Source organism: Rosa chinensis, chromosome 6, assembly GCF_002994745.2.
Source record: "Rosa chinensis cultivar Old Blush chromosome 6, RchiOBHm-V2, whole genome shotgun sequence".
In the NCBI taxonomy this organism is placed as follows: Eukaryota; Viridiplantae; Streptophyta; class Magnoliopsida; order Rosales; family Rosaceae; genus Rosa; species Rosa chinensis.
Window position 1 is genome coordinate 5,410,751 of NC_037093.1, and position 24,552 is coordinate 5,435,302.

The following is a 24,552-nucleotide window of genomic DNA, read 5'->3' on the forward strand; positions in this document are numbered from 1 at the left end:
TTTCAATGGGAGAAGAGGTCGTTGTCTGGAGAAGAAAGAGAGAAGAGGGAGATTGTTGTCGCGAAGAGAAAAAGAGAGAGAGAGAGAGAGAGAGAGAGAGAGAGAGAGAGAAGAAAAGACCCAAAAAGAAAAGAAAAAAGATTGAGGGTGTTTTAGGAAGTGCAAAAAAATTTGAGATGAAATATTATTAAAAAAAGGAAAAGGGGTGTAGTTTGCAAATATGGGGGTGCAAATTTCACCCCCCATATATATATATATATATTTTGTGATCCAATTCTGTAATGGATTTAACATTTTTAACTAGAAGGAGCCCAAACAATATATGATACAAGAGAACGAGCAAGATAATGCCCATGAAGAAATAATCAAATGGTGACAGCTAGTGCAAGCTTGTGCGCTGAGGAATAGGTGAAGAAAGCATGTTAGATTACCCAGCTCTTTGACACGAAAATGTTCGTGAATAAAGGTTTTATGAGGCTCAAGTTCTTCACTTTCTGTGAGTAAAATATCATGATCGATCATCCACATAAATCAGAAATATATTTGACCAGTAATCAGAATTATTTCACGTAAAGCTTATCAACTTGATTAACAAGATCAAGTGAGCTTATTTTCTCTTTTTCTTTTGCCTGAATAACAAGAAGTGAGTTTAGACTTGATCTTATTTGACAAGTATATATAAGAAAAGACCAATATTAATTACTTGTCCAATATGTGCTTCTAGGCCAAGACACCAATATTAATTGCTGGACATAATTACTTGATGTATAAATTACTTCTTGCCTCTAGCTATTACTTACGGGCATAACATCTCCCCCAAAATGAGAAAAAGGTTGATATAGCAAATCATTAACCCCCGATTTCAGGATAACAAAACATGGCTACTGATGAACTCGTTCGTAGTCGATGAAAAATGAATCTGTCACATCAAATTCCATATATCCCGAAATTAACTGAACTAGGTTTTACCATACGTGCATGACTCCACACTTAACGGTAATTTTCATGTTGGAAGTGATGAAATCACTACCTGAACAGGACAAGGATTAATTCGAAGAAAAATGATATTATGAGAATAAGAGAGGAAATAGCAGTCTCAAATTAATAGCATCAGAAGTAAGCATAAAAAACTGAAATAAACAGCAGAGTACTTGGTAGTTAAGTAGCATATCAATTCTCAAGCAGCATCGCCGGAGAATGAACATTCTTACTTGTACTTAATATGATCCCTAATTACAATCCAAACCGTAGGCTTATACATATTAAACAGTACTGATGAGTTGAACAGAGAGAGAGAGAGAGAGAGAGAGAGAGAGAGAGAGCAGGGAGGGAGAGAGAGAGATGATGATCGATGATTGATGATTATGAGATTGACCTAAGTCCTAACCATGGTTGGTGCATTAGTGGGGAAGAACCCAAGGGAACCAAAATATCTCCCAAGGGTTACATGCAGATGCTTTTGAGCTCCACATCCATTAATGGAGTTATCAAAAGGATGATGAAATATACTAGCTGGCTAAAAGCTAACTGCTAACTAAGGAAAACACTATCCCTCCTACTTAAATTAGTGAAATGGGGCTAAAACTCCCATAGTTTAGCCACATTCATAAATTTACAAGATACTAACAAAAAGGAGTTAGTGATTTTGCTCCCCTAACCCAAAGGGAAGATGGTTAGACACATTTCATTTAAAAGCTGCCAAAACCAGGAAATTAATTAGTTGGTAAAGCTTCAAAGAGACATGACTGCTCCTACCTAGCTAGTTGCAAAATCCTAAGACTAGATGTCAACAGCCAAAATATTGGGGCATGCAATTCCATGCATCCCCATGTGTTTTTTTTTCTTTCCTAACTAATTTAAAACTGAGATTGAAAGTGAAGGGGTTTGCTATTTGTGTTGAATTTACAATATTTGCAAACCATTTTATGCCTTTGCTTAGCCTTCCTGGGCTAAAAAGTTATATGCATGATGAGGGTGCATAGTTTTTTCTTTTGTCGCCTCTCAGCCTCTCCAAGGCCGAGAAGTAATTAAAAGAAGAAGAAAAAGAAAAAGAAAAATGTTACTTACAACTTAAAAGCTAAATCCAAATATAGCCTTGAGTTGTTGGTTAGGAACATGTATGATTTTGTTTGATCTCGTGATCCATCAAGGGAACCCACGTACCCTTGCTTTAAGAAGATGCATGCATTTTACTCATGCATGTTTCTAGCAGACAATGAATGATTTGATTGTAGAAAGCCGCTATGCGAGGCTTTCTATATATCATGTGTGCATGCATGCAATGAGATAGCCCAAACGCCAAAGCAGCTTGGGCTAACTTGTGTTAGGCGGCGAGAGAGAAAGGGATGTGATGATAACCATGGTTAGGCCAAAGGGATGATCGAGGATGATGAAAATTGAGAAGCATGCAGCTGATGATCGATTGAGGATCAGATGAGTTGAAGTTTGAAGTTGATGAAGGAGGAGCCAAATGCATTCGGAATATATGATGATCATGAGTAGTAGTAGTGCTACTAGCGATGAGCTGGAATTGGAATTAATGGTGCAGCAGGAAGGGCCATGTTTACGCCTGTGGCACAGCAAAACACACTGTCAAAGATATTAGTATGTGCCTCGCTATCTAGCCCTTCCGGCCATATATAAAGTAATCATACAAGAAATTATTGTTATTATTATTATTATACCTGGTGATTGCAAGGCAGGTGAGGGTGCAAGAGACATGGAAGGAGCATAGTGCTGGTAGCCTCCTAGTCCAGCAGCTGAATACTGATAGAGATTATGATGATGGTGTGGGTATTGGATGCCACCATAGCCAACATTCTGCGCCCCAGAAGTAGTATAGGCAGCGGCACCTCCATTCGCTGCTTCTCCGTATTGAAGATACGGGTAAAAAGCCGCTGCCGCAGCTCCTCCCGTCAGCATCCCGCCCGTTCCATACACTGGATACTGGCTTGTTGCTCCACCTCCGTACAGACCGTAGTAGTTCTGAATATTTATACAAATATGCCACACAATTCACATTAACTAATTACACAACACAAATTGTGTCACTTAATCATACGTAAATCCTAGCTAGTTTAATTTCTGCACAGGTTCAAAATAAAGGCGTCACATGAATAAATGAATCGATTCCCATATACATATTCAAATATATGTGTGTGTGTGTGTGTGTGTGGAAGAAGGAGATCATTAACATATTGAAAGGTAGAGAGAAGCTTGTGCAAATTACGTACCGTAGGGTAAGTGTAGTCTGGCGAGTATGGAGAGTACCTGAAAATGAAATAGAGCGTGTTCAAAGAAATGAAAAATTAAAAGCTTCATTAGCTGCAGGTATGTCAAGCAAGGAATGCCCGGTCATATTGTATTTGCATGAGAGAGAGGTAGGGTTTCTTTAATGAGTGAGCCAGTACACGTGCAGCTTGGTGCAAATAAATACAGCTAGCTAGCAGAGATACACACACACACACACACACACATATATATATATGATGTTGAGGGTACAAAAACCATTAGCTAGCTTGCACAATATCGATGTGATGATGATGAATGAAGAATTAAGATCGATATATATAGTTAGTATGGTAGTCGTACCCCGCGGTGGCATAAAGATTGTAAGCAGCAGCAGCAGCAGCTGGAATCCCTTGTTGAATGGCGGCATAATGATGATGAGCTGGGAATGCGGTTGCTGCAGAAGCTGCTGCAAAGCCCGATCCCACTCCAACTCCAACTCCACCTGCAGCTTGGAATATTGATCCCGCCATTACCCTAAAGTTCCTACCTCCTCCTCCTCCACCTGTCCAAATAATTTTTTCATTGTTAATTTAATTTCCAACAACCATAATACTACGTAATAGGTGTTGGCTCAACTACCTACTTACATTAACTAAATAATTTGTAAGATTGATGAGAGCATCACATTTCCAAACTCCAAACTCTGGGAAGAAGATGATTGCAACAACCGTTGTCAAATCAACATTACTAGTATAACTGATCCAACTAATTAGTACTCCAATTTGTTATTCATGTAATTGTTCTCTAATTATATTAATGCAATTTTCACCTTATTAATTTGCAGCTCATACATTATCAAAGTAAGTGGTCATTACATAAACAAAGTGCTTTAACATTATATTGAATAAAGTAGTTCTTGTTTAAGTAACCGAGACCTTAAATTGTGATAACTGATACATGCATGTAACCTAGTTAAAGTGTCTTTTACACGCGGAAGTGACTTTACTCTCTTTCAAAAAAAAAAAAAAAATTTGCAAAAACAATAACGTTTAATGAGGAAGAATAATTAATTCTCCATAAACCAGTTATTAATAAGTAACATTAGTAGGGAAATCGATCAGATCATCTTTTTTATATTTATAAATATGTATAGTAACATGAAATCACGATGTCATGAAACTTGGATAGATCTGATATAATTAACCCCGCTTAGGGAAAAGAAAAAAGAAAAAAAAGAGAAAATTAGTTGGGTGTATATGTAGAAAAAGGTAGCCATTTTGTAATCATTGGTACTTGTATACGTACGTACCATGCTTTGGAGTAGAAGGCTTGGATCTCTGAACACCAAGAGAGGCAAGATTGCAGTTGGCCCTCCTTCCATCTATCACTGGGGCAGCATCGACACAAGCTCTCATCGCTGCTTCCGATTCACGAAAGGTTACCTACACATATATACCATCATATGTATAAACATCATTAAGTCAGCCACTAGTACAAATTGTTAAGTTAAGATCACAATTAATTGAATATAATCATGTATTTGTTTCATCAAGATCTAGCAGAAAACAATTAGGAAGCCATGAATATTGATTTACAAAAAAGAAAAGAAAAAATGCATGTGATAACAAGATCGAAATAAAAGAATTGAAGAAGAGAAAGGATGAAAGGAAGAGGAGGATAGGATGTATATACGTACAAATCCGTAGCCCTTGGATCTGCCCGTGGCCTTGTCAGTGATAACAACAGCCTCCAAGATGTCACCAAACTGCTCAAAGTATTTCTTCATGGTCTCCTTCTGGGTCTCCCAAGCCAGTCCTCCAACAAACACCTTGGTGTACGTCGTGTCCCCAAACTGACCTGCCGCTCCTCCTCCCAAATTAGTTGCTGCTATTGTTGCCGTTGGTGCTGCTACTGCCGGGCTCATCTTTTCGATCTTTTAATCCGTAGCTAGCTAGTTGTAGAATTGAGCCGATCTATCGCTTCTCCGCTCGCTCGCTACCACTAGTTGTATCTTAGCCGCCTCCTCCGAACCAAAGTCAGTATGTATATGTCGATCGATCTTCTACTGATTAATATATGAGCGAGCGAGCCTAGATCTAGGTGGCGGTGTGTGCAAGTGTATTAGAACAAGAAAGAAGAAGAAGCCCCACTAAACTTAGGGAGGGATCTTGTATGAGATTTAGATGGAGTAGATGAGAGAAAAGGAGAAAGATGAGGGAGGGAGGGAGGAGACAATTAGGTCAGACAGAAATAATAGGGAATAGGGGGAAGGAAGAGAAAGCAAAAGCAGGAATTGGAGAAAAAAGGGAAGGAAAGGGCCTCTCATAATACGGACATGAATTATATAGACAAAGCAGCCCCCACCTGCTCGAATTATTGTGGCGCAAGACACCCTTCACTGACGCGCCACATTTACCCTCGTGCTGTGCACGTACACTCCATTGATTCATTATTATAATGGGAGAGTCGCCCACGCCTAATGATGAGAGTCAGAATGGCTTCTGTTTGTATTATTATGTCCCTCACCGTTGTCTTTTTGATTATTTTAAGAGGGAGATGGATGCAGAGTGACTGTTTAGCCCTAAAATGCTGCTGCAAATGACGAAACTTACCAGAAGCAACTGCCTTGAAAGCCAGTGGCAGAAACGGAACGGGAAACTTAACCACTTGGAGTTGGAGGGAAATAAGGCGGGAATTTAGTCAAAGCTCAGCCGTCTCGTCCCGTCCAGTCCAGTCCAGTCCAAATAGAAGCTGCATGCGGCTGCACCTGTGCCTGCTTTGCAGAATCAGGCTGCTTCTCTGCCTCTTATTCTTTCTATGCACTCATTAGTATTTATATATATACACACACACACACACCTATAACACATGCTAGACGTCTAAACCTCTTATTCACCAAAAAAAAAAAAAGACGTCTAACCTCTTTAATTTAATCCTTCTTCAAAAAAGTATAATTACTGTCAAGTTTAGCCACGTACATAGTTAATTACTGTTAGTTTTTAACATCAGCACAAGTTACGGTCTTCCTCAAAGATAGATTTTCAAGACCAACTTGCATGGTTAAATACAAGTTGATCGAAAACTATATGTCATGATCATTAACAAGTATTCTTATATAATTTGATCACGTCGTAGTCGGATAAGATGGATGCTTAATGAATTAAATTAAAACTAACTAGCAGCTGCATGCTAGTAGTTAGGTATAATATCACTATCAAGCTGATTGACCCCTGCTCATCTACCTTACCACACATACGCTTTGCAATTCCTTATCCTCTAATATCAGCAATGTATGCTGTATATACATTATAATTTTTCTTATGGTTGTTGTGAGTGGCTATAAATATTTAGGGGTTAAATGTGAGTGGATAATTTTTCTTATGCATATAACTATAGATAGATAAACGTAGTGATGAAAATAGACATGTATGGTTGGGGGAGCAAAGGATCTAGGAGTCATTAGAATTCATTGAATTTTGGTGAACTGTAACCACATTGATCATTCTGGATAGTGACGTGGGATGATGTGTAGACGGTAGCCGACGGACACGGATATACGATAACTGGCCGGAAGAGAAGTAGAAGGACATGGCAGGTAAGCAATAAGATATCGCTGAGAATACTGTGAGCAAAGAATGGAAGAGTGCCAGATCCAAAAAAAAAGCAATGGAAGAGTGCGCTGGTGAATAGGGTACGTACGTAGAGGTAGAGACTAGAGATGAGTGGTATATGGAGGAAAAGGAACAAGTATTATCTGGCCAGTGCCAGCCATGCTAGGCTGGCAATTGCAGGCCTGCAACTGGGGCAGCTGTCTTCCATTCCAATTTGCTTTGACCAAACAAAGTCATTTCATTCCATTCATTCGATCTTTTTCCTAACTCCCATTTTTGATGTCATCTGGCTGCCAGGCCTTTGGGTTTTTCTTTTTCATTTGATATGGTATATATCTATGTATCGGATGAGTAAGCGATCTGATCTGACCATTTAGTGTAACTTAAGTAACGCTAAATATGTTTTTATACGAAGTTGAAAGTATTTCGATTCAATTAGTTAATTTTTCGGTCAGATGGTTACGATGTAAACAATTCCCTACTCAAAAGTACACCAGTGATTGTGGTGCGGTGCGGACAGCGTTACCAACTCACGACACATGCCTGTCTCAGCTCGCAGGCACGGCTTTACTTTTCAGAGATCCCACATTCCCACCTATAAGGCTACATACACACAACCACCACAGACCACCTTTCCAGCTCACCAAACACTTGTGTGGGGTCTGCTTCGAGTCCCTTTCCCTTCCCTTCCCTTCCCGCGCGCTGTGGTAGCAATATATGGAGGGTTGTGCGGTTGTGCCGCCCCCTAGTAGGCTGCCCTGGCTGGCTTAGGCCCCCGCCCCAATGTGGATAGAATTGTCTGACATGTTAAGGAAAAATGATAACGGTCGTCGCCGTCGACACCGTCATCATCAATCAGTGCTGATGATGGCTGGTTCTTAGTAGCTCTGGAACCAGTTCTCTTTCGCCCAATAGCTTGTTTGGGCCTTCGTCTCCTGCCTTCGGATGCTAACTATTGGGCCTGCCTTTTGATTTAGGTAGCCTCCTACCACAAATAGCACGCCAAGCTTGAGCATTACGGCCATTACCTTCCCTAGCTTCTGCTATGTGTATTTCAGTCACCTGAAGGCCTTCAAAGACGAGACAAGACCTCTTATTCAGTTAGCATATTGATCACTTGTTGCAGACTAGATTCATCGTTATAGAAGAAAGAAGATAAATCAATTGCTGAGTTAAGTCTCAAGAAATCCAGCTGCATTGCGCAAAACTCCTGCATCTCATAATGCTGGAGGCACAGTACAGCAAACTCGGGTAAACAGCAGCTTCTCTCACATTTGGATGCCCATCATGAATCACACAGTTACCTTCTTTTGACAAAGTCTATGAAATACAGACAAAATTCTAACTTATGAGGCTGCATTACTAGCAGAAGATCTCAAACAAATCCAGGCAGAAAATTTGATGCTAGATACTTTACCACATTTTGGTACTTTTACACAGAAGGATCCGTAATTTAAAAGTGGATAGAAGATTATGTTTGTTACATGTATAGCTAGAACTTAAACATAAACCCTAAATACAACAATTTCACCGGAAACTACTCTGACATGATTGCTTGCTTACATGGATGAAGGCTTGAATGGCAGTTACATACAACACCAGAGTTCCATTTCAAGAAACCAGGTCGCATCAGTTAAAAATATATCCTCAACAACAAAAGGTAATAAGCCATAAGCATCATCCATCCACCAAAAAACTGCAAAGATGCCCATAATCTTCAAAGCACAAGCACTATGTCTCACTAAGACAAATCTTCATGGTAAAGATGAAGACCAAGCCCAAAGCGCGCACAAGCTCGACGAAATGCCATTGCTTCAGCCTTCTGTACTGGATCCCCATAACTTGTGTCATCTACCGAAGCAGTCCCTATAGACTCCCTAAAAATCTGGTAGAAACAGGAAACAAACAGTGCCAAAGTGTCAGATCCTTCCTTTAAAGGAGCATCAACCAAATCTTCCGCAAACTTTTTAATTCATTGAACTAGATGTATGCAGAATTATATGGGGAGAGGAGAGAAGAGGGAAAAGAAAGCATAGTGATAGAATGGCACATAAAATGGAAAGTAAACAATTTATATAGTTTTTGTTCTATAGATCATTATATTGTCCTTATATCTCTCTTCCTTTTTTCAACTCCTTTCTCCTATCTTAAAGTTAAATGAAAACTAAAACCAAAGGATTTTGGGTTACGAAACAGGTCCCTCAGTGTTTTCTTAATCAATCTTAAGGACAACAACGGAATGTCAACAACTTTGACCATAATATCTTACATCAAAAATAGACTAATTGTTCTAACAGCAAGATATTTATGCTTTCTAATGATGAAAAATATCAGTGAAAATGGTACCAAAGGGGCATAATCACAGAAGGAATTAACATGCATACCATTTATTCATCTGTATATAGGACATTTCATTTGTAAAGTACAAAATACATGTGTTGCTTTTTGATGAACAACAAAATCAGAGAATAAGCTACAACTGAATATGCTTTCTGATGAAGAACACAACACTACCACTATGCTACCAAAAAGGGTTTTTTAAAATACAACTGAATTGTAAATGTTTTTTAAAATACAACTGAATTGTAAATTCACTCGAAAATAGTTCATGGAGACCAGACTCCTGAGTACTTACAGCTCAATACAGTAATCACAAAAGCAAGTGATGTGATTTTTATTCATTCATTTCTAGCTAGCACATAGGGAGATGCATATGCGAATACCATAGATTATTAAATATATGTATTGGAATATTCTAATTCTTTAGACAATGTAAATGACAAGTTCCATCAACATCAGAACAAAAAGATTAAGAGGAAGAAAATAAACGAAAGGATACATACCTCAGCATCAGTTCCATAGAGCGTGACACGATAAACAACAGAAACAGACTTGGCATCAGCAGAGTATGTGATGCTTCGGACCTCACCAGACCATTCTACGAAAATAAGGAATTTACGATAAAAAAAAAAAAGAAGAAGAAGAAGCAAGATTGGGGGTAATCACATTGGAAAACTGGAATGTGAAAGTACAATAAAACATTACCTGGAGCATGCAAGTTCATAATTCGATTAACAACGTGCCTGTAATGTAATTACCACACCAAAATCACTGAATCGGAGACCTATTTTGGTGGTTTACTTGCGAAGAAAATAAATTTAAAAAAAAAAAAAATTTGAAATGAAATGAATGAACGTAATAATACCAGGGGATGTATTTGGATGTAAACCCATTTTCATGGCGGGATTTGACGAGGGTATCAGGGACTTTCTTGTTGATTTGCTTGAGGATTTCAGAGAGGGGTCTGCTGATTCCAGAGCTCACAGCGAAATCTTCAACATCTTCATCTGCTTCCACTTCAACCTGTTTCTCCCTCCTCCCTTGCGCACAAGACGAAGAGGCCAACTTGGCATAGGAACGGCGCCACGCTGAACTTTGAAACGCAGCAGCTACACGCAGCGACCTCAATAAACAAGATCTACAAGGATGCGCCATTTCACTTGACAAAACCCAAGCCGCAGAACCCTTTTCGACTCTCCAGTCTTCACCGCGCTCAGTAGTCTCAACACTTCAACTTGATTTTCTTTTGAACCGTCAATTTTCCTAAATTCCAATTTTATTCGTTATGAATTTCCGAAAATTGTACGGAATACTTTACCGTACTCGACATTATTATTATTATTATTATTTTTTTTAGGGGAATGGATAATGTTCCAGTGACCGAAAAATCATAACAACTGTATGAGATCAATTTAGAGGAACCGAAAATCACTCATTACATTCACTACTCAAGTAGTGCACTGACTACACATATGAAATGACTCTAACCTTGAGTCCCTAGACTACTACGCCTTAATCAAAATGAAGCAACAAAGTTCAACCAATAAATTAGTATATTTGCCACTACTACACCACTCAGCCTTTAGCCACCAGATGCTAACCACTAGTCAACGCTGTCCAAAGCCCGAGAGAATTGTCGCACACCGTCACCTACGAAGCCCAACACCCGATCCCCAAAACTGCACCTCAACCTAGACGAAAGTCAGCAAGCGCCACCAGAACCTGAATTTGGGAGGAGCCAGCTCACCTGACGAATCAATCGACCCTCCACCTAGAAACAATGTGATCAGAGCAGTCGATCGCTCCGCCTGGCCAAAACTGCCTCGACTAACCCTGTCCACAGGAAACATATCCCTGACCAAGTCAAAGCAAGCATCTCCATCAGGAACAGAAAACCGCCCAGCAAAAATCCCTCGTCTGACACACACCACACAACCCAACAAGGCCAGCTGGCCAGGCACTGCGCAGGGCTATCGGACGAGAGCGAAAGAATTCTTGAAGAAACCCTAGTCGCTCATGTGCGGCGCTGTTCACTTCGTAAGGGAAGAAAAAAAAGAAAAAAGAAAGAGGTACTTGACATTATTTTAGTCATGGGGTATCAAAGTTTTAATTTTTAATTTTATTTTTTTTTATCTTGGATGAGATAGAAAGCCACATCGGTTACGTGAGCGAGTTAATAACACACTCGCCAAGTCATTATTCGGATCAATGCTGGCACAAACTAGTGGGAGTTGAGATTTGAACGCTAGACATGGGGGTTCCGTGCTAAATAACTCAACTAACCTTACTACACCTGTGATCCATTTAAATTTTTAATTTATTACTTAAGCTCTAATTAGTAATTTATTATATTAAACATATAACAATTTATTTATTCTCAAGGTTCAAAAAATATGTAGTGATCGGTGGATCAATAAGTGCAAATCGCGATCACAATGGTACAGATCAACATGGCAATGATGGCCGAAGCTGCAAATCTTGATCGGCAGGGAGTTCCAATATGACGGCAAATTCCTATTAAGGTGGTGGCGTCTTTTCAGTTTATATTTATTGTTTGTTTGAGGCTTTTAGTTCTCTTTAAATTCTGGACCTATGATCTTATCTCAAATAAGTCCATCCTTTTTTGAGTTAGATGGTCGTAGATTCTGATGAGTGCCTAAATTTGAGTAGATGGTCTAATGCCATAGGACTCAGTTTTTTGGTGACTAAAGGTTGTGCATTTCATTACCAGCCTACGTTGATGTGATTAGGAGATCTTTGGATAGCTCAACCAATAGCTCTCTATTGTGTTCACTTGTTTAAATTATTGTTGACTATTTTAGTTAATTTGTCTCAATCAATTGTCTAATCTTGTCCTCGTCGTTGGATTCATAGGCATGTCAGTCTCTCATCTTTTGAGAGAGGGTGTTTAGTCTTAGTTATTGATGTTTGTAGTTGGTTGTAATCCTTTACTGAGTAATGTGTTGTGTCAATTTATAATTCCAGTTATTTGAATGAAATTTTTTCTGTAAAATAAAGAAAATTATTAATTTATATATTCTCAAATTAAACTTAATAAAAATCGGATCGTATATGATTAGTCTCCAAAATATGCTTTGGAATTGTCTAGACTTAGAGAACTTTAGAGATCTTCTTATGGTGGATAAGTCATTGACTTGAATTAGTTGAACTAACTAAACACATCATTAACAAGAAATTTAGAAGAGTAAACAAGCGAAACCCTAGGTTTAGAGTCTAGAGCGGTGCCGCCTTTCCAGCTGGAATCCGTAGCGGCTTAGTGACATCAATCATCGAGAGTCTTTTGTCGTGGTCTACTGGGTCGGGATTTCTTTTGCCAGATTTCGTGAGGAGTGGTATTGTGGAATTTGGTCCGGGTGCTAATCAATCAGCATCAGTGTGTTTGGCGATGCATCGATCGGTGATCGGACTCGATCTTTGAATTTTGGTTAGATGCGTTGTGGTACCTTGCAGTTTAGGTGCTCGGCCGTGTCGTTGGGTACGTGCAGCAGCCTAAATCAAAGGTTGAGTGGTGGTGGTGATGGCAACTTGGGGCTAACGTCCTCCAGACAGCGCGACTGTGCAGCAAGTTCAGGCGGCGCGCGCAGCATTCTGACCTGTAGAGCACTTGGGCTTGGGCCTCTGAATCTGGAGTTGGGCTTTTTGGTGGCATCTTTTGGGCCCTTGTGAGTTGGTTTGATTCTTCAAAGAATTGGGCCATGTGGGAGGGGGTCTTGCCACCCTCATATGTCACTTAATGGTACGCTCGGTGAGTTTACCGTCGTTCTGGCAACCCAGACAGCCAGACTAGTCGTGTTTGACGCGGCTCTTCATGTTGACCCGTCCTCTAGCCACCATCAGCTCCGATTTGCATTGGAGGATGAGTTTCGAAGCAAAAAACCCCAGCTCATTGCTGTGTTCAATCACTGTTTTTCAGCCACCTCCAACGATGCCACCACATGCGTTTTGAACCCATGCTTCCCTGATCATCCTCATACAAGTGTCATTGCTCAATTTGATCGGAGATGAGAGAATCGAAGAGTGGAACAATTTTGGGGATTTTTGGCCTCTTTGCTTTCGAGGTAATTTCTGGCTTCCTCTTTTGAAATCTGACTTTATGGTAGTTGAAGAAGTTGTTTGGGATGTTGAGAGGAAGATTTCGATGTAAATTTGGTGACCCAATTCAGGGTTGGAATCGCGGGCGGGTAGGGGAGCTTCCGGTCTGGCAGCCTACTTTGGTCTGTTGGGTTGAACTTGTTGTTAAGGAGTTGTAGATATGATTTTGGTAGATTTCAGAGAAGTTTGGGTGTCAATCAGAATTTTTAAAGTTTCAGATTTTGGAGTTGTGATTTGAGGGGATCTGACCATTAGATCGTCTTTGTTTTGCATTAGGATGCTGGAATAATTAAGTTGGCGAAATCATTGAAGTTTGGATTGTTTCCGATCTGACTTCGGATGTTCGATGAATTAATTGTGCGAGGGGTTTTCAAGTTTTGTTTTAGGATCGTACTTATTTTCAAATCGTCGTTTACAAGTTATAATTATGTATAGGCAATGTACCGAGATACTGCTCAACAAAGAAAACCGTATGCGTGGTCACCTAATTCGTACTGTGACTGGACTTTTGATTTTAAATTATGCATGCGTTTACTTTCTGAATCAATGATTTATTTAATTATCATTTTATTTATCAAGCATATTAATTAGTTTCAGACATTATTATTTTTTGGATTCTAATTTGCTATGTTGATTGGATTTCTGCCATGATTTAATTGATGTGAGTTTTTTATGCTTGGTTTTGGATTTATGATTTATGACAATTTTTGACAAATTAATCTCCGATGTGATTTCTGGAATTAAATATATATCTATTCGTCGATTTGAGATTTCTGAAAAGTTTTTGAAATGAGATTTTCGTTGGAATTATATTTTCTTGTTTATTTATTGACTTTCGGTTTTGACATTGGGAATGCCTTAGCGATAATTTTGGTTTTAGTTAGTTATTTATAAATTATAATTTATAATTTAATCTCACTTATTTGTTATTGATTTCTGAATTTTTTACGTGTGCGACACATCGTTGATTTAATTGAATTATCAAGAGATTCTCCGAGTACGGTTGGGAATCGTACTCATGATTTCATTTGCAAGATTTTGGGGAAGCCTTATGAGTTTTATGGATTTACTGGTTTTAGAATGCTTTTCTTATGCCATACTGGTGGTGGTTATTTTATCTTGCTAGCATGTTGTCTGCCTTTGTGATGACGTGATTGGATCACGGAAGCCTGTCCGCCTTTGTGGTGCTGGGTTGCTGCCTTTGTAGCGGTAACCCTGAAGCCTAGTATCCTATCCATCTCAGTGGCATAAGGGTATATATGGGAGTATAGGAGTACTTTAGCTTGGGAGGCTCATTTGTGTGGCTATCGTCTTTCCGTACATGTACTTTATTATTTTTGACTAGCGGGGCTATTCCGATTTTACTTAACCAGCGGGGCTGGTATGTTTTCATAAGATTTCAAGTTTACAGAGATATGTTTTCTAAACGTTGCATGCATCGAGATTTTATAAGTTTAAATCTATGGGAAAGTAGTAAAGTTGTTATCATTTGAATTATCTTATTTTTTTTATTTTTGTCCACTCACACTAACGCATTTTTCAATTACTTTCCTCTGGGCCCTACGGTATCAAATGCCCAGTTTGCAAGCTGGATTATTGTGGTCGAGCGTACATGAAACCAAGGCATAGTTGTCACTACTTCCGCATTGTAGGATTTATCGATCCTTTGCCTTTCTATTTTATTTTCTTATATATTTTGTGTACTACATTGCTCTGATAAACTGTGGGCTAATTGTTCTTAAGTTGAGATTTGTGTTATGTTGTGGAGTTTTTGTGATTTGGGGAGCAGGGTAGCTCCAAGAGTTAAGGATGGTGTTGATATTAGAAGTGTAAATGTTTTTCTATAGGTTTTGGGTAGTCCACTTTTACAGGAAGTTCCGCCAAATTTTTTGTAGTAAATATGTTTCTGTTGAATAAATGGGTGGTCTAGTCCAGCAGAATCATGGAAAGCATTGTCACTATCACTATCGGTTTCGTTTATCTGTAAAACAAACAAAGGTCAGAGGGAAGACTGGGTGTGCCAGCCTTCAACGCTCCAATGCCTAAGTTAGTATCGTTATAAGATAAAGATAATGGAAAGCGATATACCTCTTTAGGATGTTGGAGATGACCCATTTGTAGAGGGTTTGAGTAGATATAATTCCCTTGCTTCCAGATTATGCTAAGTTTGCTAGGTGTACTCATCTCCAAAGAAGAAGATGGAGAGAGAGCTAGGTTTGTTTTTGGAAGAAGAAGAAGATGGAGATAAACAGAGAAGGAGAGAGAGCCTGGAAGAAGAAGAGGTAAAAAAAAAAAAAAAAAGGAGAGAAAGAGGAAAAAAAAAAAGTAATTGAGAGTAAAATAGACATTTTGGTGTGAAATGGATGCCACATCAGCAATTTAACGGACAATTTGGACGGAGCTTGACAGTAGGGACCAATTGTAAGGAAATTGAGAGTTCGAGGAGCTTTTAGGTGAAATTCGAACATCAGAGACTGAAACAACGAAACTCTATAGGTATAGGGAATAAGCAGTATTTAATCCTTCTTAAAATCATGTTATACGAATGTCGAGCTTACGGTGAGGAGAAGTTTAAGAAAAAAAAAGTGTTAACAAATTTAACATGTTTCGGTATGCTATTACATTCCACGTGTGTGCCTATGGCATCTTTCAAAGTGACAAACCATGCAAAGCCCCTTTATATATATATATATATATAAATTGTCATGTTTTTAATCGATCTCATAGTTGGTAAAGCATGAACTTTAGATCCAATTGACAAAATTATGTAGGTTTTAAATAATTTTTCAAAAAGTTGCAAAGCAAGAAAATACATAAAAGAAATCCATTTAACATTTTAGTTCTGCAAGTTCACGCATATTTTAAAAGTCATTCTCTACGAATATTAAGCTCATGGCATATGTGAATTTTGAATGGCACATGAAATACAGAAAACGAGCCTGTGAAACATCTAAACATGTCATACCATATCAATCCCTATATCTATTCAAAAATTTTCATGCCATAAACTCACTGTTGGTAAAGCACTAGCATGGATGCCCACGCGTTGCTGCGGGTTTTAGAATGAAAATCTTAAAGTTTAGGAGGATAGAGTATCTCGTTAAGAACTAACATACACCATGTTTTACTGAAATTCAGTGTTAAAAAACGGATTACAGTTGCTGTTGAAACAGCTTGCCAAAAATAAGCTGTTCTACTTATAGGCTAACACTTAGTTACAACAAACACCTAATCTGGTTGCCAAAAATAAGCGATGATGTCCATTAGCACATATGCATGCTGAGACGATGTTAGCCTAGTGATGACCAGTAGTGGAGGTTGTCCAAAAAGTTGCTTCTTGTGACACTTCAGTCCAGTTTTTCTTTGCTGATGATTTCTGTTGATGATGTTGATGATGTTGCTGATTCAATACTGGCTTATCTATCACTGTGAAAGTAGCTTCTCTATTAAACGAAAGCTGCCGATTCTATTTCAATTAGAGCAGAAAGGTAGTCAATCGAACACCAATTACCTCCAGATCTTTTTTTTTTTTTGTCAATGTCACTCCCCGTACAGTCAATCAGCAGTTGGTAAGGTTGTTGGCTTGGATGAATTGATCTTTGACTGTAGGAGACAGTGACTACAGTAACATTGATGAAAAAACAAAAAAAGTGAAGGAAAAGAAGTGTTCACGAAAAAAAAAAAAACCTAGTGTTCGTGAAGACACCAAATGAAAAACTGCTCACAGAACACACCTCAAATGTAGATTTTTATCTTCTGATTCAATAGAGAAATGTGACCCAGACAGTTTTGAACAGAATTTTATATCAGAAAACAAAAGACTTCAATAAAAAAAATTGCTTGAAGCATCATATAAACAACATGTGTAGTAGCATTTTAAGCAAAATAATTGGCCACAGAATTTTGTCTTATACCTAAAAGTAACATGATGATTAATCCTTAATTACTTTCCTTAATCTATTGCAAAGGGGGAAGAATCTATATAATCATTGTTTGCTGGTAGTTACAAATAATCCACATTAGTTCTGCCAGATTGGCCATGCATACAACTTATCTTTTTTCTTTTTTAATAGGTAAACTAAGCAATAGCTGAAAACTACTTGATTGATCTCTTACATAGTTATCCATAACTATAGGTATAAAAAGATGAAAATCAGGTTTTACATGTACTTTTATTTTCTGCCCAGTATTCCCTTTCGCCCTCCTATATAAGCAAGCATTTCAAACTTCAAAACCATTATCTATTCCAGCACTCCTTAGTGCCCTATTTCAACATGTTGCTCTCGACCATGAACGTTTAGGGTTTAGGCATGCAAGATGAAGTCATGCATCAACACATCAGACTATTATTGTATGATTTTTTATTTACCGGTAACTACATCAATGTGGTTGCCACATATGCTATAGCCAAAGCCTACTACTTCCATATCAATGAAAGCATAAAACTGAATTCAACACGTACACATTAAAGCATATACTAATAGCTAATACCATTTATGAACTCCACAAAAGATGTATACATTTGAACAGTTCTACCAAAGAAAAGCATAAAGAAAGAGATTACCAGGTTTCCCTCAATTCCGAATTGGAGGAACCAAATGTTTTGATGTGGAATGAATCTAAATTCTCTCTGGACAGGGATGAGGACAAAAATATATGTTCTGATCACACAACCAATACTCATTAAGGCACATAAATACAAACTCATTCATCTTCTATTTAGTTGATCAAGAAAACTTCTTTATACTAAGAAAAGACGATTCTTTCCTTAAAACTCTTTTTAGCAACTATATATGAGACACATTAAAACATTTGTCCTCAACAAAATTTACATACATTCATCAAATGATTCATAAGCCAACTGTCCTTTATATCAGATATTTCTTAAAGAAAACCAGATGGGCAAATATTGTTCGGATTTGTTCTAATAGTGGTTGATCTCTTTGAGTTGGTATATTGATGTAGCAGAATATACGTGGTTGCTATTTAACAAAATGCTGCATCTGTTTTCTATTTCTTTGATCTACTCATCTATTGTACCATTATCTTTAAAGATAAACGTATTACCTATAATGCAATTATCTTAGGTAGATAATAGTAGCCAAGGAAAAAACAATACCAACTCCAGATCTCCCTTCTTCCTATGCCCCAATTTCCCTGCAAAGGAGTGAAAGGATTAGATATCTCAAGTGAGCTAATCTTCCTCTATAAATTAACACTTCTGTTTGAGTATACAGCCAAGGGATTCCACTTTTATACACTTTAGTAAATTGAAAAGATATACTCAGGTGACCTGAACTTCCTTTACAAATTAACATTTCTGTTTGAATATACAACCAACGGATTCCACTTTTATGCACCAAATTAAATTGAAAAAATATATTAATATCAAAAAGACATCAGTATGATTACTCCAATGCTTTTAACTTTACATGAAACAAATATTTATGTGGTTTGAATTTGATAACAAATGAAGATAAAGAAAAGAAAAGCAATGTTTTTTAGTAAGCATAAAACTGAAATGTTTTTAGCAAAAACTGAAAGTACACACTGATGTTTACTAATGAAATAGAAATATTGTAAAATATTAATGATTTCAATACCATGAAATAAAGACATTAAATTGCTCTAATTTTGATATGTACCTTTTTCAAAAGAAACACAAACTGATTCACCCTCCTCTCTTTCTCACTGCAAAAGGAAACCCCTTAAAGTAGTTACACCAGACACAACTCATCAGATAGATTAAAAAAAAGACCTTCGAAATTCTAGTCATTCTTAACCATGCAAACTACTTGCTTATTGTTTACAAAGCTTATATACTCAGTTAAAACAAAAGATGCAAAGCTTATCAAACACCCAACTCAAACAAAAAGTATAGAAGAAAATGATCCATGAAACTTACCCTTAAGCACCCATTCTCCCTCCTGTTGCTGTAAATACATTCACAAATCAATCCAAAACAAACACAAAATGAAAAACAAAAATCAATTCCACAGTTAATTCAAATGGAGATTCTCACCACCTCCAAACTCGAAAAAAAGAATACAGCAATAGATAACTCACCAATAAGCAAAATATGGGTTTTAAGCAAAAGAGAAAAGAATAGTGTATAAGCAAAATGTATCTAGATTAAATCCCCCCTCACTCCTGTTTTTTACATTTGAATAGGTATAGTGAATTTAGCAATGATCAACTCTATTGGTATCCAGCATCTAGAAACAGAAAGCAATAGCAACAGAGAGCAAAATCAAAGCCAAACCTTGATCAGGTAGAAACATGTAGATCTAAAAAATTGCATCAGAAATCATTAATCATCTAGATGACAAATCAGAAACACCTACATCAACTTCCCTAATCTGATTCTCTTGAATCTTAAAGATCTACCAAGGCTTGTGGCAATCAGCCAAGAAAAAAAAAAAAAGAATTATAATTGAAGAACATGCAACAATCAAAGCATAAACCCATCACCTGATTGATCTAACACGTTTATCTTCTAAACCCAGGTACGATTGATTTACTTGTAGCAGATCACCAACTGAAGACACAATTATCCTGAAGTCAAACACAATGCAAAATTACTATAGCAAAAGAGAAACCCAACCACTAATGAAGACAAACCCATGCACAAATCTCAATCAGAACACAAAACCCCTCACTGATTGGTCTAGCACGATTATTCAAAACCCAGCGACACCGAAACCTGATCAAGCCCCTTCTAAATCGAATAGAAATAGACAGAACAATGACATGTAGAACCCATCACCCAACAACTACATACCTCCAGATGCGCAGAGTCGAGCTAAGAACGAAGAGAGAAAGAGAGAGGAAACAGATCGCGTCTATCACCCTCAACACCTTTTATACCTAGGTCCAACAGAATACCGTAATTAAGCAAAGAATGGAGGGCAAAACGGTCATTTCACAGTAACGGCTCGGCTCGAGCCGACACTATTACTAAGCCGATGAACAGTTAACTGGGAATTAGTATATAGTAAATGATTATCAAAATGGTATTCCAATTGACATAACTTAAAAAATATCAACCTGTTCTTTTCACATTAGATTAAATTTTTTTTATGACTATTTAGATATGTTGATATTTTCTCTAAGTAATAATTTAAAGGATATGCAATTTAAAAAAAAAAAAAATAATACCAACTCGTTTATTGATAAGCGAAATTAGATCACTTCAAATCGGTTTGGCTCGATCTAAAGTTGGCCCGATTTGGTCCAAACGGCTCAAATGGCCAGCCTTGCTTCTTATGGTGATATAATTACGGTAACTAATTAAATTAAGAGTTAATTACATATAAGTGCATATTTGAATGTTTTTTTAGCCATAAGGCCACCAACTGTTTTTTTCCCTCATAAGGCCACTAGAATAAAAAAAGTGATAAATTTTAGATATAAAAATGAATATATTTACATAAATGCCACTAGAGTAAAAAGTTAACAATCATCCTTTATACCCTAAACCCTAACCCTAAACCCTAAACCCAACAAAAATAAAACCCTAAACCCTAAAGTAAAACCCTAAACCCTCAACCCTAAAGTAAAACCCTAAACCCTAAAGTAAAACCCTAAACCCTAAACCCTAAAGAGGCAAGTGGACAAAACAATTTAGGTGGCCTTATGTGCACAAAACAATTTGGGTTAGTTTTCTTAGGTAGAAGGGTAAAATGGACAGAGAAAAAATAATTTAAAGAGGCAAGTGGCCTTATGTGCACAAAACAATTTAGGTGGCCTTATAACTAATATAAGTCTCAAAGTGACACTTGTTCGTAATTTTCTATTAAATTAAATATGAGGGAGAACTGACGACCTTCCATTCATTTTTAGCATTAGCAAACAGCTAGATTATGGGACTGTTTCTTTGATAGGTTTTGGGGTCCCTACTCTCTATTTTTAGAACTGTACCATCATCGAAAATGAGTATCAGAGTATGTGAGGTTTGTTAATTGTGTCTTTAGGGATGAATCATTATTTATAAACTTCACTCTATATAAATGATTGACTTTCACTTTAAAAAAAAAGAGGTATAATTGCGATAAAATTCAAAAGAAACACTTTCTTTGTTTTGAGAATTGTGAATCATGAATCACACTCCATAGTCCATGGGATATGAGAGCAACAAAGTTATGAGTAGCTTTTGAGGTTGATAATAAAATTTTTTGTTATATATTTTGTTTTGTATCTTGCCTATGATAGTTTATATAATATATTTTTCTTTTTGCTTAAATAGTATATAGATATGTTGAAGTTTACATGACTATACTTCAAACCCTAATATTGCATTTGATACATGGATGTAAGATACTTGATCAGATTATATGAGAGCCATTTGTTGGACATTGATGGGGTAACTATCAGAGGGCGGGCCATTAAAAGCTCGCCAAGCAAGGACTGCGTTTGCAGCTTCAGTTGGGTGGAAAGCATCCCAAAACATATATTGATTTCTATTTGAGCATGGAACTGCAAATGGAAGACAAGTTATCTGCCCTTGGTTCCTCCCAATTCCACAGCAAGCCCTATCAATCACACTGAAACCTGCACGCAGATGCCAATGCCAATCAAATTTAGACTAATAATGTGTCAACATAACATGCTGCTATCCAGCGTGAATGCGTGAGACTGTGAGAGTATATAAGTACACAACCTTAAATTCAAAATAGGGTGGTTCTGTCTTCTTTGACCAAAAGAAAAATCTTATGTATACTTACCATAGGCTGCAGGGTTATTCAGAATGTCACCAAAAGCGCCATAAGCATTGCCGTACACAAAGATGGCACCAGGATGGTTGTTGTTAAGTTGGGTGACGAGCGATCTGAGCCCTTGATTGAAGCTGCCCAGGATCTGATTGACATTGTCAACACACCTTCCAGGCTGGGCCTTACCTGATGCTCTTTGGTTAGGAATGCAACCCAAAGGCCCAATTCCTACTAGCACAAACTTCCTCAATCCAAGACCGTGCAAAGCCAGAATCTGTGTGGCATAGCGATTAAGGAGAAGGTTGGCAAAGGCAAGAGGAGTGTAAGTGTAGCTGGAAGAATAGAAGGAAGGCATGAGGTAGTTGTTGATGTAGTCATTGCTCCCAAATACCAAAACGGCAATCGACTTAGCCAGGTACTGGGTCAGGTTAGTTCCCCCCATCATCGTTCTTAACTGATTCAAGGTGGTCTCGAAATTCAACACTTGCCGGCTTAGGGTATACCGATCTCCCTGAATATAAAACATACTCATGCATGTTCATCATCATTAATTAATGGAATTAAAGCAAGTTTGTTCATTAATATTTTAGACAAGCAAGCAGTTAAGCTAGTAGTGACGTACATAGTGCCGGCCTGTCTCATCGAGTATGCCAGCAGCTGCTGAAGCATAATTGACTCCCCTGAGCATTCTGTTTCCTTTTGTATTAGGATCTGCAAAGGCTGGAGCATAAGGAAGACCCAGCAAATTTCCTGCACAGTAGCAAATAATTAATTAATTGAAGAAAACATGTACGTATAGGTACATTCACACACACACACACACATAACTAGCTTGGTTAGACAGACTCGAGGGATCGATGTAGCTGGGCTTTAAACGGACGCACCAAGCATATCAACGAAAGTTCTTCCATTGGTGAATCTGCCGGAGGGGCCTCCCCTGAAATCGATGCCGTAAGGATAATAATTGGATTTTGCGATGGAGCTTATGAAGTTGTTGTTGCCAGCATCAATGAGTGAGTCGCCAAACGCAAACATTGCCGGAACCTGCGCCGCCGCCGCCGCCGCCGCCGCAGCTGACTCCCCAAATCCCATGCCGGCCACCATACTACTACTATTAATTAAGATCATTGTAAACACCATTCCGATAGTATAATTGGCTAACCACAGCCGGTCATTACAAATCGCTACCATCTTCTTACCACCCATGCATGCATGCATCAAAATATATCTTATATATAGCTTGATCTTCACAACAAAATAAAATGGCTTTCAATGATATATATGAAGGGATGAGGAAAGAGATGGAGGTGTTGATTATATATCTATCCAATTTTATCTACGAAACGCCTATGGCAAGAAAAAGCCTCTCAAACTCGCTTTTGTACGCCTTTTCTTCTAAATTTGCGGTTGTCTTATTGACGTTCGTTTTGCCTTTAATTTATCTTCTCGATCAATCGATCTATCTCTTGCTAGGGATGTCGCTAGCTTGCTTCTTTGCATGTTGTCATGAGCTCATCTTATCACATGAATTGCAAGTAGTTATCCATGGTTACGTAGGATTCATGTGGATCCAAATATATCATGATAATATATATACACACACACACACACACAACCTTGTTCAGGTGCGGATATCCGCACCTAAGCAAAACGTATGGATTTTCCATTTTTACCCACTTTCCGATCATATTTTCACATTTTAACTGTTCAGTTTTTAGATCCTAATAGATAGATCATTTCCACAAAATTTCAGCCAATTTGATGATCGTTAAGGCATCCAAAACTGCAATTTACACGAACGAACCGAATCTGTCGAACCGGAACCGTTCGTGTTTATAATGGTAAATTGCAGTTTTAGATATTTTAACTATCATCAAATTGGCTGAAATTTTTCAGAAGTGATCTATACATTAGAATCTAAAAACTGAACGGTTAAGATGTGAAAATATGATCGGAAAGTGGGGAAGAACTAGAAATCCGCACCTTTGGCTTAGGTGCGGATATCTGCAGCCAAGATGGGCTGTATAAATATATATATATATATATATATATTGTTTTGAGAAATCAGAAATTAGGAGAGAATGAGTTGTGCGTTCATTGATAATAAGGGCCTCTTTATATAGAAAATTATAACCAGAGAATATGAGTCTTACATGGAAACTAAATCATACAATGAATGAGATATCTTCGAGGATATGTGTAAGACTAATCATATTACAACTTAGACAAGTCACTAGAGTTTAGGCCAGACACATAAATCAGATGTCCTTAAACATATATATATATATATATATATATATATATATATATATATAACTTTCCTCATCCGCACCTAAGAAAAAATGTTTCCGCATCCGCACCTAAGAAAAAAGGTACGGATTTCCAGTTTTGACCCACTTTTCGATCATATTTTCACATCTTAACCGTTCAGTTTTTAGGTCCTAATGTATAGATCACATGTGCAAAATTTCAGTCAAATTGGTGATCATTAAGGCATCAAAAACTGCAATTTACACGAACGAACCGAATCTGCCGAACTGGAACCG

General features: G+C 37.7%; 3 protein-coding genes and 1 long non-coding RNA gene across 10 annotated transcripts; all 4 read right to left on the bottom strand.

Annotated features, from left to right (window-relative positions):
* Window positions 1-1,076: 1,076 nt before the first annotated feature.
* On the bottom strand, window positions 1,077-5,552 carry LOC112170497 (RNA-binding protein 24). Of its 2 annotated transcripts, none has more exons than XM_024307812.2 (6): window positions 4,928-5,552; window positions 4,539-4,673; window positions 3,592-3,794; window positions 3,234-3,270; window positions 2,685-2,985; window positions 1,077-2,589 (listed from the first exon to the last, which is right to left on the bottom strand). In XM_024307812.2, the coding sequence occupies exons 1-6, from the start codon at window positions 5,153-5,155 to the stop codon at window positions 2,564-2,566; spliced, it is 930 nt and encodes a 309-aa protein (XP_024163580.1). In that variant the 5' UTR covers window positions 5,156-5,552; the 3' UTR covers window positions 1,077-2,563. The 2 variants fall into 2 exon arrangements, with proteins under 2 accessions (XP_024163580.1, XP_024163579.1); XM_024307811.2 differs by having other exon boundaries at window positions 1,077-2,569; window positions 3,592-3,793; window positions 4,541-4,673; window positions 4,928-5,550.
* Window positions 5,553-8,187: 2,635 nt separating this feature from the next.
* On the bottom strand, window positions 8,188-10,461 carry LOC112172841 (DNA repair RAD52-like protein 1, mitochondrial). The gene is made up of 4 exons (XM_024310338.2): window positions 10,048-10,461; window positions 9,888-9,925; window positions 9,686-9,780; window positions 8,188-8,727 (listed from the first exon to the last, which is right to left on the bottom strand). The coding sequence occupies exons 1-4, from the start codon at window positions 10,335-10,337 to the stop codon at window positions 8,584-8,586; spliced, it is 567 nt and encodes a 188-aa protein (XP_024166106.1). The 5' UTR covers window positions 10,338-10,461; the 3' UTR covers window positions 8,188-8,583.
* Window positions 10,462-16,373: 5,912 nt separating this feature from the next.
* LOC112174432 lies at window positions 16,374-20,109 on the bottom strand. 6 transcript variants are annotated; one of them, XR_005801166.1, is made up of 6 exons: window positions 19,955-20,047; window positions 19,767-19,850; window positions 19,201-19,228; window positions 18,941-18,986; window positions 17,860-18,452; window positions 16,374-16,914 (listed from the first exon to the last, which is right to left on the bottom strand). It is a non-coding gene; the product is annotated as an uncharacterized LOC112174432 (long non-coding RNA). The 6 variants fall into 6 exon arrangements; XR_005801165.1 differs by lacking the exon at window positions 19,955-20,047 and adding an exon at window positions 20,077-20,109 and having other exon boundaries at window positions 19,201-19,850; XR_005801164.1 differs by having other exon boundaries at window positions 17,860-17,956; window positions 18,363-18,452; window positions 19,201-20,070.
* Window positions 20,110-21,624: 1,515 nt separating this feature from the next.
* Window positions 21,625-23,098, bottom strand: LOC112170641 (GDSL esterase/lipase At1g71250). Its single transcript, XM_024307981.1, has 4 exons — window positions 22,891-23,098; window positions 22,629-22,756; window positions 22,019-22,517; window positions 21,625-21,845 (listed from the first exon to the last, which is right to left on the bottom strand). Exons 1-4 carry the CDS (start codon window positions 23,096-23,098, stop codon window positions 21,625-21,627), a joined length of 1,056 nt encoding a protein of 351 aa, XP_024163749.1.
* Window positions 23,099-24,552: the final 1,454 nt, after the last annotated feature.